The 19,955-nt window shown below is 34.8% G+C and overlaps 1 protein-coding gene across 4 annotated transcripts in view; it reads right to left on the bottom strand.

Annotated features, from left to right (window-relative positions):
• Positions 1-19,955, bottom strand: part of PIBF1 (progesterone immunomodulatory binding factor 1) — a 197,797-nt gene that overhangs the window by 21,489 nt on the left and 156,353 nt on the right. For 3 of the 4 annotated variants that reach the window (XR_567411.2, XR_567410.2, XM_008686640.2), the window contains exons 15-16: positions 12,684-12,814; positions 5,320-5,404 (exon numbers count right to left, since the gene is read on the bottom strand). Coding sequence is in view for 2 of the 4 variants with exons in the window: in XM_008686640.2 (XP_008684862.1) it covers positions 5,320-5,404; positions 12,684-12,814 (216 nt within the window). In the remaining 2 variants the exon portion in view is untranslated. The remainder of the gene's footprint in view (positions 1-5,319; positions 5,405-12,683; positions 12,815-19,955) is intronic. The other variant, XM_008686641.2, reaches the window with a different exon arrangement.

Raw genomic sequence — 19,955 nt, 5'->3', positions numbered from 1 at the left:
TGGGAGGTAAAAGCCCTTGACCTCATACCCCTGCCCCCCATCATCCTATATTCTCTGATTTAAATACCTTTAGGGTTGTCTACCCTACCACCATTTTTCAACTTCTGCTCATTCATCAATTCACTGCAGTCTGCTTTATGGCTCCACTGAAATGGATGTACCATCTTGTTAAATTCAGTTGACGCTTTCTTTTTTATCTTTGTTTGACTTGGCCCCTTGATAGCCCATTGTCACTGGTCAGATTCTACTCTTTTTCTGATGTTCCTGACATTTTTCTGGTTACCCTGCCTTCTAATTTGTGTAAACACTTTTTTCCTCTGCCCACCCCTTAAGTGTTGGTACTCTTCAAGATTCTAGCCTAGGCCTTTTTCTGCTCTCATTCTATGTAGTTTATTCACCAGTTCACTTAATCCCTTCCATATAAAGCACCATCTTTACTGAATATATCCACTTAGATATTTTCTTGAGCTTTTCTTTTCCATATCTATTTCTCCCATGTACTCTGTGTCACCACCATAAACCCAGGATACAAGCCAAAACCTTGGGCATCAATTCTCATACCTCCTCTCTTCAAAATTCCCTGGATCTAATCACCAAGCCCCATGATTTTGCTTTCTTTCTTTCTTTCTTTGAGAATGAGAGAGAGAGAGAGAGAGAGAGCACATGCCTGAGAAAGAGAGAGCCTGCACAGATGCAGAGGAAGAAGCAGGCTCCCCACTGAGCAGAAAGCCTGATGCGGGGCTCGATCCCAGGACCGTGAGATCATGACCTGAACTGAAGGCAGATGCTTAACTGAATGAGCCACTCAGGAGCCCCTGATTCTGCTTTCTAAAAATTAGTCCATTCTTGTTGGACACCATCATCACCAGTCTGCTTCAAGACACCACCATAACTCACTGAAATAATGGAATAGCTTCCTAATCGGGGCTCTAACTGCTACCCTTAATATAGCTACAAAAGAAATCACAAAAGGGTTTTTACATCAGCTTCTTAAAATTATGCACAGTATTCTAGTAGACATTTGGCTGATTAAAGATGCTTTTCCTACTCTTGAAAACTTATATTCTGAGGGCACATGATGAAATATATACACAGAAAAGCAGAATGAGAATTTCCAAATCAGCAAATCTTATTTCAAAAAGTAAAGATAAGTGGATAAAAAGGAATGAAAAATGAAAGCCACTTAAGACTCCTGAGAGGTATACTCAACAAGAAAGAAGACATTCTACGATTTACATTTCTTATACTAAAAACTGAATATTGAACTTGAAGCCCTGCTACTATTCTCCAAGAGTGAGATCCTATCAGTTGCTCTTTGCCTTTACCTCCTTTTTACCTCATTACTTAAGATTTATATTATTTTATATTTTTATACCTAAGAGGTCTTAGCATAAGTGAAAACATTTAAGGGTAAAAAAGATTACAACCCGCTTAAAGGAAACCGAAAAAGTTATGTGGAGGGATCAAAAGTGAAAGAGGAAAAAAGAGATTATAGCACCTGGATAAGATATTCAGCTCTGAGTTTTTTGGCAACTAAGACAAAAAGGAAATACATTAAATTACATAGTTTTCACTTTCTGACAAAAAGAAAGAATATAACTTCATCTACAGAGGCAAAAACTTTCCTGGAACTAATGCAAGCAATAACTCATTGTGGGATTTTTGTCTAAATGGGACTAAGAAAAAGATGATAAACTTTTGTTTCAGAAAAAAAAAAGTATTGCTTTTGGTTTTGATAGTAAGTATGTAATCATGGTTGAGTTCCTTAACTCTTATCAGCCTCAGTTTCATCTGTAAAAGTTGGGACAATGAGATTTAACTCTGTGATATTTAACTTAGCTACTTTTAAAGTGAATAATTTTGATCTAACACTAATATAGAAAATAAAATCCTTTATGGCCATGCCCCAATGTCCTAGAATTGTCAACCTAGAATTATCTCATCTGTTTTCTTTTTTTCATTTAACACATACTTGATAACTATGTAAATGAGTGGATGATCTCATTTCATATTACATGACCAGCTAAAGTCTTACCGGAACTAAATGACACTGCTTAAAAAGTTAGAGCTAGAGGTCCAGTGCAAAAAAGACAATGAAAAATTTAAAATGTGCATTTGATCACATGTGGATTTAAATTCAGAAAATTTAGCTGATTAAAGCAGTGACTCATATTAGACAGTTTTCCCAGGGTCCTGCCTAGTGTGGGGCAAGCTCTCACGTGCACTGTGCATGACTCTGAGAATGGGCATCTCCTACATTTTGTGCCCTAGGTGCTTTGCTTGCCTCAGCTTAGTCTCAGCCCTGATTTTCACTTACAAAAAATTATATTTATCAGAGGTATTTCTTATCCAATTGTAATTTATTGACTATTTTAAGCACTTGACTCTCAGAGCCAATAAAATGAATAAATCAGTCCTGCAGACTCTGTTTCTTTTTCTTTTTTTTGAAGATTTTATTTATTTGAGCGAGAGAGAGAGAGAGAGAGAAAGAGAGAGCACGAGCAGGGGGAGGGGCAGAGGGAGAGGGAGCAGACTCCCCGCTGAGTGCAGAGCCCAAAGCAGGGCTCAGTCCCAGAACCCTGAGAACATGACCTGAGCCAAAGTCAGATGCTTAACGGACCGAGCCACTCAGGCGCCCTAACTCTCTGTTTCATCAGGTAAATACTGAAGTGAATAGTCAAGCATTGCTCTGCGTCACCTACCATTCTTGTTCCGTATAAGCAATTTATTTTGCTTCTGTATTTGCACGCTCTATACAAGTTGGCATTAAACTGTTTCTTGGAAAACATGAAAAATTTGTATCATTGTTTTATTAAACATTAATTTCTATTTTACTTTGAAAAGAAAAAAGCTTCTTTTCTTTAGATGTATGGCATAAAGAAAAATCTCAATGTTGGATTATTAAAATATAATGGTCAAAATGAAGATACTATCAAATGCATGAAAATTAAGTGATAATTAGATATGCATCCATGCAAATTTCCTTGATGCCATGTTGTAGTTTCATCTTGCTAGTACTTAATTTCTATGTTTAAACATATTTCCTTCTAAACTCACATAATTCTCAACCCACTAAGTAGAACTTTAGTTTTTATTTGGACTCATGAATAATGTGATTCCAAGCATCATGTACAAAATATATAAAGTTGCTCATATATTTTTTAGAGTCTAGCATAATCTTCTAAAAACAAATGAGAATTGCCCTTCCAAAAAAATACTTATTATGCAGCTTTATGAAAAAAAGTTGGTATGCTTGAATGGACATCTGCAGTTACTATTTCTTTCTTTCTTTCCTTTTTTTTTTTTTTGAGAGAGAGTGCATGTGAGTGTGCATGCAAGTGGAGGCGGGGGGGGAGGAGAGGCAGAGGGAGAGAGGGAATCTTAAGTAGGCTCCACACTCAGCACAGAGCCCGAGGCAGGGCTCGATCTCATGACCCTGAGATCATGACCTGAGTAGAAATCAAGAGTCAGACACTTAACTGACTGAGTCACCCAGGTGCCCCTGTAGTTACTATTTCTTATTCAATTTTTAAAATATTTGTGAAAATCCACATAGTGAATGAATCAGGCTTCCACAGTGAAGAAACAATTATTTGAGGGCAGAATCTTAGGACACACATGGTAGCAGATAAGGCCTCAAAGTCAGAGAAAAAGAATAAATATCTTCAGAGAAACTCTTCCTAATCTATATAACCTGTTGTTAGATCTAGTTATCTACGCAAAGGTCATCTCTGAAATCTAGTCCAGGGATACCTTCTTATTGCTTTTGCCCCTCTTATAAAATACACCATTTCTAAGACAGAGACAACCCTGCAAGTCCCTTGACACCACTTCTAGGATATGTACCTTTGCACTGCTTCCAGTAATATTCCCCATTTCATCTCTCTCAATAAGATCCTTCCAATAATTTCTTTCCAAATACCCGATATATCTTTCCCAGACTAGGAAACAATGTCTTCAGCACACACATAAACCAATGATCTGTTTTGAGCATTTCTTTCTCTGTTAGGATAACAAAATGGTAAAAACATGGCCAAGACAAGGCACTGATAGTTCAGTGGAAAAATGCACTGGATTAAAAGACTAGGCTTCACAATACCAACTGCTGGCGAGGATGCAGGGCAAATGGAGCACTCATTCATTGCTGATGGGAATGCAAAAGGTACAGTCACTTTGGGAAATAGTCTGGCAGTTTCTTATAAAGTGAAACATACACTCTCCATAGGACCCAGAAATCCTGCTCCTGGGGTATTTACCAAGAGAAAAGGAAACTTACATTTACACCAAAACACATATGCAATCATTTATAGCAGCTTTATTATTTATAGAGGCCCCCAAATGGAAACAACTCAAATGTCCATCAACTGGTGAATGGATTAACAAACTCTGGTACATCCATACAACAGAATATTCCTCAGCAACAAAAAGGAATAAATGACTAATATTTGCAACAACATGTGTGAATCTTTTTTATGGTAAGTGAAAAAGGAGTCTGAAAAGACCAGTAATTTCATTTATATAACATTCTGGGAAAAAATAATATGTTTTGTTGGAAAAGGCAAAACTATAGGGATAGAAAACAGATCAGTGGTTGCTAGGACTGGAGCTGGGGAAAAGGGTCAATATAAAAGGGGCATGAAGAAAAATTTTCTGAAGTGATGAAACTATACACTGACTACGGTGATGGTTACAAATTGGGTGTGTAGGTCAAAAATCATAGAAATGTATGCTGAACAGGGCATGAATTTTACTTAAGTATATTGTATTTCAATAAGTCTGCCTCAAAAAATAAGAAAAATGGGGTTTTCTCTTAGTTACTAACTGGCTTTACACAAGCCACTTGAAACTCATTTCTCCTTTTATAAAATGAGGAATTTTATATTAGCTCTAAAAGATTTTTGAGAGGAACAACAACAAAAAATGCTTTGTGGACTCTAGGTATACAAAGAGTATACGGGCAATACAATGATGAATAAGACAGAAATTCGCTAAAGAAATTTACTGTCTAGTGAGATAAAGAGGTAAAACAAATCATTTTTAAATGATGTGGAAATTCAATGACAGAGATTGAACAAGGCGATAAGGGGTCAACAAGAAGGTGCATTCCAGGAATAAGAATTAACCCAAAGAGTAAAGTAAAAATTAAGTCATAAAGAATAATAAAGTATATCACACATTCAATATAAAGGACCAGATCACAGTGAGATGCAAGCATGAGAAGTCATTAATGCACAAAGACAACTGGGACCCAGTAATCTTAATGCAACATGGACACTGAAAAAGCTTCAAATAAAAATTATGACAAAATGGAAAAAGTACCTCACGATGATTTAGAAGTTGCTCTAAATCTAATGCCATTTGATTCTTCATCTGTAGTAAAGCTGACTTTTCTTTATTTAAATTGCTGAAAAAAAAAAAAAAACCACCAAAATGTAAAAAGTCATCATGTTGGTAAAATTTCACTAATAAAGAGTAAATAGCAAAAGGCTAAAGACAAATCTGACAAATCTCTTTGAATTAAAGAGAAATTAAATTTATAGTCCATAACGATATCAGACCAGGCACTGTAATGTTTGATTTAACCAATAGCTAACTATTTTCTAAGAAGACTTTTTCTTTTAGTAATCACTCGACAGTGCCAATGAGGTGTACTGAGAATCCTTTCCTGCCTAGTAGGGGCACAGAAATTAGTGTTTTCAAGATGACTATGAACTCCTGAAGTGTAAAAAAGATGAAGGGGCTTCATATAAAATATAAAAAGTATGTTTGGCCAAAATATTAAAACTCAAGACACAGGGAGTCAAGTTAAAACATTTATCCTTAAAACTAAAAGTAGCATTTTATAATTTACCACGTACTAAATTACCAGGTATATAATTAAGTTAGATAAATGACTCAGATATTCAGTCTGTGATAAACTTCAGAAAACAGTTTTTGCCTCCAAATTCTTAGTTCAGTCTTTCATTTCTAAGTCTGCATTGTGAATTTGCCTTTGACAGGACCTATTTTCTGACAGGAAAGGGTGAGAAGCCTAAATAGAAGAACATTAAGATTTTAAGAGATAAATATTTGAGGCCTTTTTTGTATTGTCTGAGTTTTATTACTCATCATATAAAAATTAATTAGAACCATTAAATGAAAGACTCTTTGAAAGCCACTGGAATGAATCTACTCAGCACCACATCAAGAATTAAGAAAAGCAACAATCAATTAAAACAACATAATTCCATAAATATCAAAACAAAATCTGTGAAGGTAAAATTAGTGAGGACTGTTTTGCTGCATAGGTAAGATGCTGTAAATTATCCTTTAAGAAAATGGAAAGCCACCAATTTTTAAAATATCGGGCAGAAGTTTTTTTAATATTCAAGGAATAGTAGTAGGTATTCTGAAAGAACTGGTAACTCCAAGGACTTATGAGGAAAAAAACTCACATTCTCCTTTTTCCTAGTAACTGAACTTCCCAAGGAAGCACCATAGTTTGTCCTCTGAGAGAAAGACAAGATGCAATTCTGACTCTGTTTCCAACTGTGCCACTGACTCAGGTGTGGAGTATAAAGCACCACACACACCACCCTACCAAGCCATGGTAAGTCTGTAAAAGTGGAAAACAATACTCATGTATGTCAAAGGGATATATGAATTACCTAATGAATGATGAAATAAAGAGTCGAACACATAAAACACAACATAAATGCCATATGGTATTACTAATTTAGATGAAGAACAGGTATCACAGAAAAATAGTAATTAAATGCCATACGGGTTAGCAGCTCAGCAGAAAAACAGATTGACTTTCAGAATCAGGCATCAGAGAGCCTACTGAGCCTTGGAGTTGAAAAGAACTCAATGATATAAAGTAACCGAGTGCCAGATTCTGCCAGAGTCCTCCAAAGCATGGTAAAGATCAAAAGTTTTGTAACTGTAGAATTTGAATCTATCGTTAGCTAGAATCACTTTGAAGATGAAATATTTTTTAAAATTAAAATAAACATCCAACAACCCAGGAATAGGATTTTTTGAGGAACAGAAATGTGTTAATGTTCATATGCATGTATACATGTTAATTATACATGTTACGTACACATACCATGTAAACGCACACACACTCACAGGCAGTACACACACACACGCACACACACACACTTTCAAATACCAACAGGCCCTTAAATGAAATGTATGCAATAGGAATGGAATGTTGATGTAATAAAGGATTTTGACTGGATAATTCGTTAGAAATGCTTTATATGTAGTGTTTAATTTTTTCCAGGATAAAGGAAACATTCCATATTTAAATAGCAAAAATAACTGTATAATATAGAATAAAAGGTGGGTGGATAAACTGGTTCGCAGAGCAACTCTGTTCTATCTGCAAGACGCGGGTTTATCACAAACAGTACAGACTCCTCAGCCTTCTCTTTAATATGCTCTGAAGCCACAAGGGAGACCACCTTCAACACGTGGGTCTCTAAAGCTGCATATGATGATTATTATACTCCGTGTTCTTCCAGTGTATGTAATTACTCAATCGAAGTTTAGTCTCCATAAGACACATTTCATAACAGTGGAAATTTACCTTTAAAAATACAAAGCTTCCATGCGTGACTCATAAAGCAACTACAAAACAAATCTCCTTATAAGCACATCTATCGTGAAGGGTATATTACACCCATAACTGTTCAATTCACGGTTAATTATTACTCAGAAATTCATGTTTATGGCTCTGTGTCACCTGCTATATGAAAACATACTCCTGATACACTGTTCTTTAACTTCCTGGATCAATATACCCTGGCTTAGCCTCACAAGGCTAAGTAGTTTTTTCTTCTTAAACTACTAGTTAAGAATAAACTGAGAACTGGCAATGCGGAAAAGAAATTTATGCTAATTATTCTCTTTCCGTGCTTCCTTCACTTTTGGGCCATAGATCAAACTATATAACTCACACTGTCTCTTGTGACTTGGTAGAGGAGAGTTTAACAGTACTACTTTTAGAATGGATTATTACTTTAATGATAGGGGAACTTAAAGTAGTTAATAGTGATATCTCAAATGCCAGCTTTTAATGTGTTTATAATGATTTCATTTTGGTACATATTTACTCTAACCTTTCTAGACATTGAATATAAATAACTAAATTTGCAAGTTGGGGTTTGGTATAGTGGTATTGTTTTATTTTCTAAGAAAATGGTAACATTATTCAGTTCCTTAAAGAGCTCTTATTGTATAAGCTAGAGACATATTTTAAAAAGTAATCATGTAACTGAAACCATAAAACTCCTAAAATAAAACACAGGCAATAAACTCTTGGACATTGGTCTTAGCGATTATTTTTTTGGAACTGTCTCCTCAGGTAAGGGCAGCAAAACCAGCATAAATAATTGGGACTATATCAAATTAAAAGCTTTGAAATAGCAAAGGAAACCATCAACAAAACAAAAAGGCAACCTATAGATAGATGAATGGATAAAGAAGATGTAGTGTGTATACACACACACACACACATATACAGACAGAGGAATATTAGTCTGCTATAAAAAAGAATAAAATCTTGCCATTTGCAATAACATGGAGGGAACTAGACGGTATTATACTAAATGAAATAAGATAGAGAAGGACATATACTGCAGGATTTCACTTACATGTGGAATCTACAAAACAAAACAAACGAACCAACAAACAAAACAGAAAGACTCATAAATACAGAGAACTGGTGGTTGCCAGAGGGGAGGGGGCAGGGGTTTGGACAAAATAGGTGAAGGTGATTAAGTGATACCAACTTTCAGCTATAAAATAAATAAGTCATGGGGATGAAAAGTACAGTCAATAATACGGTAATAAGTTTGTATGGTGACAGATGGTAACCACACTGTGGTGAGCATTTCGTAACGTATATAAATGTTTAATCCCTATGTTGTACACCTAAAATTAATAAAATATGGTATGTCAACTATACTTCAATTTAAGAAGTAATCAATTCATGTAAATATTCCCTATAATTAAAATCAACACCTAGCAAAAAGGAATAGGCCTTTTTAAGGCATAATCACTTAGTAATTGTTTTGAATGGGTCATTTGATGTTTAAATTTCAAATTAATGAAGAACAAAAGAAAGTAATATTTCTGAGTTTCTCCCATGCGCCGGAAGCTTTATATATGTTATTTCATTTAATTTTCACATCTAACCCTTGATGTTCACACCAATATCTGTATTTTACAGGTACATTTACCATGACAAAAGAAACCAGGCTGTTATGTATTCAAAGCCCAGGATATTCCTCTACATTTGAAATGTCATTGGCTCCGATTAAGAGTGATGGTAGACAGACTGCTGGATCTTACTTGTCCACTAGGCTGTTTTTTATGGTATTTCATTCATGTCATGAGGGTACATTTAACAGCATCTCAAAGGCCATAATTAAACTACTGAAAGCACCTTAATTTTTCACGTTAGAAGGTAGTGGCTTCAATTAAGGACAAGGTTTCATATCCTGTGAAATACTAGTTCAGAATCTATTAAAATATTTATACAGTAAATTTATGAAGCATAGACGGCTTTAAAGGACTCAGATTTTAGCACAAAAATATTTTTATAGTTAATTTCATAATTGACATAGTTTTTATGATAACTGCTGCTGTTATTAAGGGAATCCTAATTTTTGTCAAAAGTCAAAATACTTTGAGAAATGTTATTTCTCACTTTTAAAATAATTTTCAACATAAAAATTTGTTTCCTGTAAGATAAATACTAATAATAGCAAACATTTATACAGCATTCATAATGTGTAGGCACAATGCTATATATATAACAAAGATTATATTGTTTAATCCTCAGAATAACTATATGAATTAGGTGCTGCGAGTACTAGAGTACCACTCTCATTTCACAGACGAGAAAACTGGCTGTACTGTCCAATAACATAGCCATTAAGTGGCCACAATTGACAATTAAAATTAAAATTAATTTAATTAAAATTAAAAATTAAGTTCTTCATATGGGTAGTGGCTACCATACTGGACAGTGCAAATATGGAGTATTTTTACCATTACAGAAAGTTCTATTGGACAATGGAGGCTTAAAGAGTTTAACTGACTGGTTCCAACTCAAAACTAAGTACTGAGCTAGATTTAGACCCATGCAACCTATCCATAGAGCCTGTACTCCCTTTTAAGATCTGTTTTTAAAAAATAACTTTATTTGGAATATTTCAAAAGGAGAAAGAAAATATAACAAACCCACAAGTATCTGTCACCTAGCTTCAACAATTATCATTCATTAATGCTCCACTTTCAACCACTCTTCTATACTTTTTTTTTTTACTTCTCTTCCTCAATTATATCAGTTAATGAAAAATCATCCCTTATGCAAAATAGAACATAGGGAGGCAGTATAACATAATGGTTAGGAGTACAGAATTAGAAAGCAGACAGACCTGGATTCAAATTTTGACCCTACCACAAAACTGTATGTTCTTAGATAACAAGTTAATTAATTTCTCTAGGGCTGCACTTGTTCATCTTAATAGTTTCCTCCTGTAGCTATTATTTTTCTTTATATTAAATATTTTCAGCTCTTAATTCTTAGTAAAGAAATATTCAAATAAATTTATTTGAAGGTAACTGTGAAAGGTAATTTTTCCACAGGCCTTTATGTTCCTGCCCCAAGACTAAAAAGGTAAAAGGAGATTCTATACAAAATTTCAAATATAATATAGGAAGAAACATATAATGTAGGAAGAAAAGTTCTATTTAGGGCTCTCCCTTCAATTTCCTTAAGATAAACCAAATGCCCAGTGAGTGATAAAACAATTTCTATGGCCCCCAATAGCTATTTACAGAACTACTTAATTGATTCACTGAATTATTTTAATTAATAATTTTTTAATTTGGTTTATTATTAAATAAATTGAATTAATGTGGGTTATATATATTTTAAGTATAATTTTTAACTTTAAAATTAATCCAGAAATAAATTTAATATTGACATTTTAAAACATAAATGTGATTTAAAATTATTTTATCATATCATCTGAAATTAAAGATCAGGAGTAAAATTTTGAACCATATTATTTTGGTGGGGTAGGAACAAGAGAAAGTAATTATTCTGATTCATCAAAAAGAACACCCACCCATACTTTAGAGTTAATTACCACTAGTTGTATACTTTTGGCTATATACCTTAGGAAATCTGAATTTAATAACTATATTCTCCTTATTGTTTTCCAATTCCTTAATTTAACAACTTCTATTCGATCTAATTCTCTGCTTCTACATTTATGAATTGGTTAATAATTTATTTAAATTATTCTAAACAATCTTAAAATCCAATAATAACTAAGCCAACTAATCAACCATCCATGAGTTAAAACATCTTTCTGTACAACATCATTCTTTTACTTCAACTTTAAAAGACTAAAATGATTATATAGATGAAAAGGTAAAGAATTTGAATGATTATTAAGTGGAGCAAGTCTTTTGGGTAAGGTGTCATGTAAGAAAACAATTTCAACTTAAGGAAGTGAAAGGGATTTATTTACATTTAGGTAATTCATGGGTTACTTCATGTAGAGACTCAGGAAGAAAGCCTAAAAAATTGCTTGGCAAAGTCAAGAGAATCCAAGCAAATGTGGATATTTTATCTGTTTAAAAAGTCATTTTTGGGGGGGGGTGTGGCTGGGTGGCCTAGTTGGTTAGGTATCCAACTCTTGGTTTTGGCTCAGATCATGATCTTGGGGTTCCCGTTCAATGTGGAGTCTGCTTGAGACTCTTTTCCCCTCTCTATCTGCTCTTCCCCCCCCGCTTGCTCTCTCTCTCTCTAAAATAAATAAATAAATCTTAAAAAAAAAAAATCAATATCTCTGTAGAGAGGGCCCAGGAATTTATACTTCTTACAAAGTTCTCTAAATGATTTTGATATATTTTGCTCTGTACCTCCCCCTACCTAACGCTCTCTCTAAAATAAATCTTTAAAAAAAAAGTCATTTTGGGGGTGCCCGGATGGCTCAGTAGATTAAGTGTCTGACTCTTTTTTTTTTTTTAAAGATTTTATTTATTTAGTTGACAGAGAGAGAGAGAGACAGCCAGCGAGAGAGGGAACACAAGCAGGGGGAGTGGGAGAGGAAGAAGCAGGCTCATAGCAGAGGAGCCTGATGTGGGGCTCGATCCCATAATGCCGGGATCACGCCCTGAGCCGAAGGCAGACGTTTAACAACTGTGCCACCCAGGCGCCCCTAAGTGTCTGACTCTTAAACTCAGCTCCCGTCTTGATCTCAGGGTTGTGAGTTTGAGCCCCACGTTAGTCTCCATATTGGTGTGGAACCTACTTTAAAAAAAGTCATTTTGACTCACAAATGGCATCTGGTCATATTCTTCTTCTTCCTTCAGTCAAGCCCCAACCAATTAAAGAATTCTAGGGAACCAAGGACAGAATATCTGCTTATGTCCGAGGTTGGTGGAGTGCTTTGTTAATAAGCATAGCATTGTTATTTCCAGGCTAAGACTTCTGATCAAAAGGTGGAATGTGAACACCTAATGTGATGTGACCTAGTTTCTCTAAGATAAATACATTTAAGGCCATGTTCACTATCTAAATTTTTTTCTTCACAATTTACAAACTTAATTCATGGATAGCAGTATTATGTTTATACTTAATTATTCAAATGAAAGATTTATAGATAATTTACCTGACATCTTTCTCAAGTTGTGTAATACACTCCTTCAGCGAATCAATCTTAGAATCTCTCTGACGCACGGATTCAATGAGGTATCTGTAAGGTTGCTGAGTCTGGTTTAACAGAGAATTGGCCCTGTTAAGCTAAAGAAAAACAAGATTCATGAAAATCTAAAAAATTTTACAAGAAACTAAGGTTATTCAAAATGCTGTAGCACAGACAGAGGACACCAAAACTCCCTTACATGAATTACTCAGAAAAGTTTTTCCTACGTAACTTGGAAGGTTTTAAAAACTATTAATCAATATAACTATTCTTTATAATAATAATTCATAAATAGAACAATTTTAAATAAAATATGAATTGTTGCCAATTTTAGGGATGGGCCACCTAAATGTTTTGCCATTTACTGATTTGAAAAGAAATATAACAAAAAATTTATCTTCTTTAAATAAATATCCTTTAGCTAAAATAAAAATCTTTTATTTGAGCTTTATTTCTATTCAAAATAACATAATGATATTACGATTTAGCATTTTTCTCATGTCTTCATATTTCCTTCCATCTTTATTTGTAAAACTGATGAACTGTAGCTAAATCATTATGTATAATAAAGTTTTAAAAAATTATAGTTAAAATATAAAATTTACCATTTTAACCATTTTATAGTGTATAACTCAGTGGCATTAAGTACATTCACAACGTTGCGTAACCATCACCAGTATCTTTTTCTGGAATATTTTTATCAATCCCAAATGGAAGCATCCATTAAGCAAAAACATTCCCTGCAACACCCCAGCTACTGGAAACCTCTATTCTACTATCTGTCTCTAAGAATTTGCCTACTCTAGATATATAAGGGGAATCATATATTTGTCATCTTGTGTCTGCTTACTTCATTAATGTAATGTTTTCAAGGTTCATCCACGTTGTACCATGTATCAGAACTCCATTCCTTTCTATGGCTAAATAATATTCCATTGGGTGTTTATTCACCTGTTGATGAACATTTGGGTTGTTTTTACTTTTTGGCTACTGTAACTAATGTTGCTACAAATAGTGGTATATAAATAAATATTTGTTTGAGTTCCCACTTTCAATTCCTTTGGGTATCTACCTAGAAGTGCAGTGAAACTACAAGGTTATATGGTAATTATATATTTAGCTTTCTAGAAAATTGAAAACTTTTTTTCTATATTTAACTTTTTGAGGAACTGGCAACTGTTTTCCACAGAGGCTGCATCATTTAACATTCCTATTAACAATGTACTTGGTCCTAATCTCTCCACATTCTCACTAACACTGTTATTTCATGTGCCTATCGGCCGTTGTATATCTTCTTTGGAGAAATATCTATCTATTCAAGTCTTTCACCTGTATTTTAATTAGTTTGTCTGCTTTTTTGTTGTTGAGTTGTAGTAGTTCTTTTACGTTCTGGATATTAAACCCTTCTTAGACATATGATTTGCAATTATTTTCTCTCATCCTGTGGGTTCTCTTTTTACTCTCTTGATTATGTCTTTTGATCACAAAAGTTTTTAATTTTCATGAAGTCTAACTTCCCTGATTTTTCTTTTGTTGCCTATACTTTAGGTGGAATTTTTTTTCTTTTAAAGATCTTATTCATTTATTTGAGAGAGAGAACACAAGCGGGGGAGAAGGGCAGAGGGAGAGGGAGAAGCAGACTCCTTGCTGAGCAGGGAGCCTGACGTGGGACTGGATCCCAGGGCCCTGGGATCATGACCTGAGCCGAAGGCAGACACTCAACCAACTGATCCATCCAGGCACCCCTTTTGGTGTCATTTTTAAGAAACAATTCCCAAACCCAGGATCACGAAGATTTTCTCCTGTGTTTTCTTCTATGAGTTTTATATTCTTAGCTCTGAAATTTAGGTCTTTGATCCACTTGGTATTAATTTTTGTATATTGTGTAAGGTATGAGTTCAATTTCAATGTCTTATATGTAGATATCCTGTTTTACCATTTGTTGAAAAGACTGTCTTTTCTTCATTGAATGGTCTTGGCAATCTTGTCAAAAAACCATTGACCATACATATGTAGGTTTATTTCTAGACCGTATTCTATTCCATTAGTCTTATCTATCTGTTCTTATGCTAGTACAACACTGTTTTGACTACTATAGCTTTGTGGTGATTTTAGAATCTGGAAGTGTGAGTTCTCCAACTTTGTTTTTCCTTCTCAGGATTGTTTTAGGCAGTCAGGGTCCCTTGAAATTGTATATGAATTTTTGGATGGGTTTTTAATTTTTGCAAAAAATGCTGTTGGGATGTTGACAGGGATTGCATGGAATCTGTAAATTGTTTTGGGCAGTATCGCCTTAACAATATTAAGTCTTCTAATCCATGATCATGGGATGTCTTTCCATTTATTAGGTCTTTTTCAATTTCTTCAGCAATGTTTTGTAGTTTTCAGTGTACAAATCTTTCTTCTGTTTGACTAAATTTATTTCTAAGCATTTTATTCTTTTTGATGCTATTGAAGTGGAATTGTTTTCTTAATTTCTTTTTGGATTGCTCATTGCTAGTATACTATGTACAATTTTATATTATGCCATTTCACTTTACCTTATATAATTACTTTCCCAAGCTCTCAGAGTAACTTAATATATGATTTTAATGGTTACAAAACTGTCTAGGAAGCCAATGTACCATAATTACATTGCTTATAGTAATAAACATTTAGGATGCTATCCATTTTTGACTAGTATAATATTGCAACAGATTTCAAAATTATTAGTTTTTCTTTAATGTTTTCTTTGTGAAATTTTTTTCAGACAGAAGTCACACTAAGATTAAGGACTATGTAATGCTCTTGATATATAAGACCAAAATTCTTTCCTTAATGATTTTATTAATTTTTTGAAGATTTTATTTATTTATTTGACACAGAGAGAAAGCACAAGCAGGGGGAGCGGAAGAGGGAGAAGCAGGCTCCCTGCTGAGCATGAGCCTGATGCAGGGCTCAATCCCAGGACCCTGGGATCATGACCTGAGGCTTAGGCAGATGCTTAACCGACTGAGCCACCCAGTTTCCCTCCTTAAGGATTTTATTAACTTCTGTACCCAACCAACAAGTTTTTTTGTTTATTGTGTTTGCTCTTTTCCTAAGCAAATATAAAGTGTAGGTCAGTTTAGGACTAAACACAGCATTGTCGGTATCAGCAAGCCCACACTTGGGTCCTAATGAGTTCTCAGAAAAAGTATTCTAAAGTTGGATATGCAAAAACTGAACAATCGCTACAAAAATGGTGGATACCAATTGTAAGACTGAGAGGGTGGGGAAGGGAGTATTTTATTACACAGAACAAAAACACTACAAAATTCCTACTTTATGATCTTAAAATGTTCTTTGACAATAAAATTCTAGCCTTTATATGTTTAAATATTTTTTCTTCTTTCCTTCATAGTCCCTAACAAGTTTAATGGAGGCTAAGTTCTGGGACAAGAAATGATTTATATATTTTTTTCAATTTCTTAGTTTTTCTCAAAACTGTAATTTTTTGGTTTTCTACTCACATAAAAGAAATGAGTGATTAGCAGCCTAGAAGCTGAAGGTGTAGAGAACAGTAGGAAGGGTATAGTGGAAGGCAGGAAGAACCAAAGGCAGAAACAATCACTGTTAAAATGATCAGCCATGAGATCGAGGTGGGTGAGGAGGAAAGAGAATCCAAAAGGTGGTTGACCAACTAGCTGTTAGAGAATATCTGCTTGCAGATTGAGGACTACTTTGTAAAAGTTATTTAAATGATTCAACTAAATTACATTAGAAAATTTCCTTTTGGTTACATTAGCCCAGGAAAAAAATTCCTCAAAGAAAAGGAAATGAACAGTGAAAGAAAAGAAGACTTCATTTTTTGGACATGATTCATTACAGTAAAAGCAAAGCCATAAAGAAAAAAAATACCATGAATATTTTCTATAGTTTGGGTTTAGTGTCCTCTTTCCTTGCTTTGGTAATCATTCTTTTAAATCTATTACAATGTCACTGGAATCTTATTACTTACTCTACTAAGTTACTTTATGAACATTCAAATATGCAGCTGGACAAAAATAAAACTAAGTTCTACCTACCTGTATAACCAGTTTCACTAGTCAATTAAATCAAACAATTGCTTTGACTTTGTTTTCACGGAACTGACCTTAACTGAATAAACTGAACTGACAAGTTGCTTTGTGTTTCAAAGTGCAGAATAGTCAGGGGTGGGGGTGGTGGTTGGGGTGCAACATCAAGGAAGCACTGAGGGCACTTATAAATTGTAGTTAGCTGTAGTCTAGAATGAGCTATGCTTGAAACTTATCAGATCTAAATTCAGCTGCATAAAAAGTGTAACAGCACTCATTAGTCTTAATTATTTTAGTTCCATTTTTTTCCTCACAGCAATTACATATGTTAGGTTTCAGTATTATAAACAAAATTAGGGGCCCCCAAAGCCTTACTTTCAAAAGGTATCTCTAATATACAACTACAAACTCCTCCCTCTCTGGATAATAAGAACTACTACAGTGCTGTCAGTTTTACGAACATATTTCTTTATAAACTTATAAGACTTTAAATCTCGAAATTTAATTTCTTAGGGAAAATACATGTCTGTCAATGGAAAGTGATACTAATACCCATTTTTGAAATAACTGTAATTTGACAGAATTTAATTCCTTTAATATGGTCTAAAAAAGTCTTTCTGTAACTATAATACTTAGTATTTAAAAAGTTACACAATCACTCACTTTGCCTATTGTTAGTAATCTTTTCCTTATAGGAAAGCCTTAGTAATTAGTGACTCAAGAATCATATACGTAATAAATGACTCAGGAGTAAACCCATGACACAACATCTTACAGAATTGTTATCCCACCTTTGTTTCAATAAATTGTACATATGATTCAGAGCAACGCAACACCTGATTAAAACATAATTACATATTTTGATTCAAATTTTAACTTACTCTTGGATGATAATCTGAAATGATATATTTTCTCTTAAAATTAAAAAAATATATAAAGGAGGGGGCGCCTGAGTGGCACAGCGGTTAAGCGTCTGCCTTCGGCTCAGGGCGTGATCCCGGCGTTCTGGGATCGAGCCCCACGTCAGGCTCCTCCGCTATGAGCCTGCTTCTTCCTCTCCCACTCCCCCTGCTTGTGTTCCCTCTCTCGCTGGCTGTCTCTCTGTCGAATAAATAAATAAAATCTTTAAAAAAAAATATATATATATATATATATATAAAGGTGACCATATTTTGTTGTGATTTTCCTAAATGTGGGATTTTTTTCTTGTGGAGTTTATTTTTAAAGAAACTCCTAGAAATGGAGCTCTTTTTTGCCCGAGACAAAATGCATTTTTTTGAATAGAATTTAACACTGAATTAGTTTCTGTGAATAAACTATATACAAGTGATACTTACTGGTACTGGTGGTAGTTTTTGAACAAAATTCCACATATTCTTATCTCATCTTTTTGGTTGTGCCATGGAATGTAAAATGCCTATTTGAGGTCCAACATGGAGCAACACTTTGGTACTAATTCTCTGCGTTCTTAATCTATAGGAGTAGTTCTCAAATCTAGTTAAATCATCAGATCACTGGGGAAAATATTAAAAAACAGTGATTTCTGGGCCCCACCCCAGGCCCAATGAATCAAAATGTTTCAGGGCTAGTCTTAGATTCTGATGATCAGTCAAATTTGGAAAGCACAGCTCTTGTGATCTTGGACTTGCTGCAGGCCACTCCATCCAACTATTTTAGCAGATTTCACACTACACTTCAATCATCTTATATCCTGAATTTACCATCCTTCCCATTAAAACCACTTTCTTATCCTGTGTCTCACACTGTGAATAATATCATCATCTTTTAACAGGAGAGATATTTAACTGATACAATTCAACCAATTAAGATGCCAGCTTTGCACTGGAGCAGGTTCCTGGAGAAATTCCGTGGTCCCAGGTATTACTACTTTGTTGGTGGATGGTGAGGAGATCCAGGGGATTTCAGGAGAGGCACCAGGACAGACAGGAATGATATGCAGGGGCTTAGGACAACAGCTGTGTACAGTGTTCTTGCAAATATTTTGTTTAATTTTTTAGATTTTATTTATTTATTTGAGAGAGAGAGAGAGTGAGCATGTGCTCAGGCAAGTGGGGGGGGGCAGATGGGTTGGGAAAGGGACAAGCAGACTCTGCGCTGAGTGTGGAACCTGATGCAGGGCTTGATTGCAGGACCCCAAGATCATGACCTGAGCTGAAACCAAGAGCTGGACACTCAACCAACTAAGCCACCCAGGCACCCCCAAATATTTTCTTGTTTTAATAACCAAAAGCAAGTGCATGCTAGTTGACTATCAGCCCTGCTCTGATTCTGAGATTATCTAAGTATGGTAATAGGAGATGTTAACAAGATAAAAGGAGAAAAAAATAGATAATAAGATGAAATTCTTGAGTAGGATATTAAATATTTCAGAGTAATCAGCATGGATGTGATGGACTATCTCCTCATAAGCCAGAGTGCACAGGACTATATATATTTTTTTCAAAGTGTGGCCATGCATCACTTTTATTAGAGTCAAAAGACGAGCTAGTTAAAAATGCAGATTTATGGGTTTCATTCCAGACCTACTTAATCACAATCTCTGAGGGCAGGATCTAGAAACCTACATATTAAACAAGAATCTTTGGTGATTCTTATAGTCACTACCATTTGAGAATCACTAGTGATGCGTAAGAACAGAGCAAAGCAGCAGACACGTGAGGGGCACCTACAAGGCAGGGCTGTAAGATGAAGACATCTGAGGGAGAATGGTGTCATCAAGCAAAGAGAAAAGAGAATTTCTAGATTATCTATAAAATCTATAATGTCATGCCATAGGTCAGGAGACTGAGAAGAGAATACCGACAATTACGAAGTCATTGGTGATCACTGAGGAAGGGCATAGCCGAAAAAATGATCAGGGAGGACAGCAGAAGGAATTAGGTACAAAGAGAAGGGTCAACTTTGGAAAGTTACCTATGTCCACCCACACACAGACACACCCACACACAGTCTTGCTCATTTTTTTTGAAGAGGGACCAACAGGGGGGAAAAAGAGTAAGCGAAGGTACTAAAAAATCCTTAGGTGAAAGAGACTCCAGGAAAAGAAATTTAGATGACCTAATTATAATAACGAAGCTACAGATGATGTCAGAGGATGGAACTGTTGGTTTTGAGGAGTGGAAGTGATCTGCAATGGGGATAATGGGAAACAGGACAGATGCAGAAAAATAACAACATTGGG

The sequence above is a fragment of the Ursus maritimus genome, unplaced genomic scaffold (genome assembly GCF_017311325.1).
Source record: "Ursus maritimus isolate PB19 unplaced genomic scaffold, ASM1731132v1 scaffold_10, whole genome shotgun sequence".
Taxonomy (NCBI): domain Eukaryota; kingdom Metazoa; phylum Chordata; class Mammalia; order Carnivora; family Ursidae; genus Ursus; species Ursus maritimus.
The sequence above is the reverse complement of the archived record's forward strand: the minus strand, read 5'-3'. Positions and strand labels throughout refer to the sequence as shown.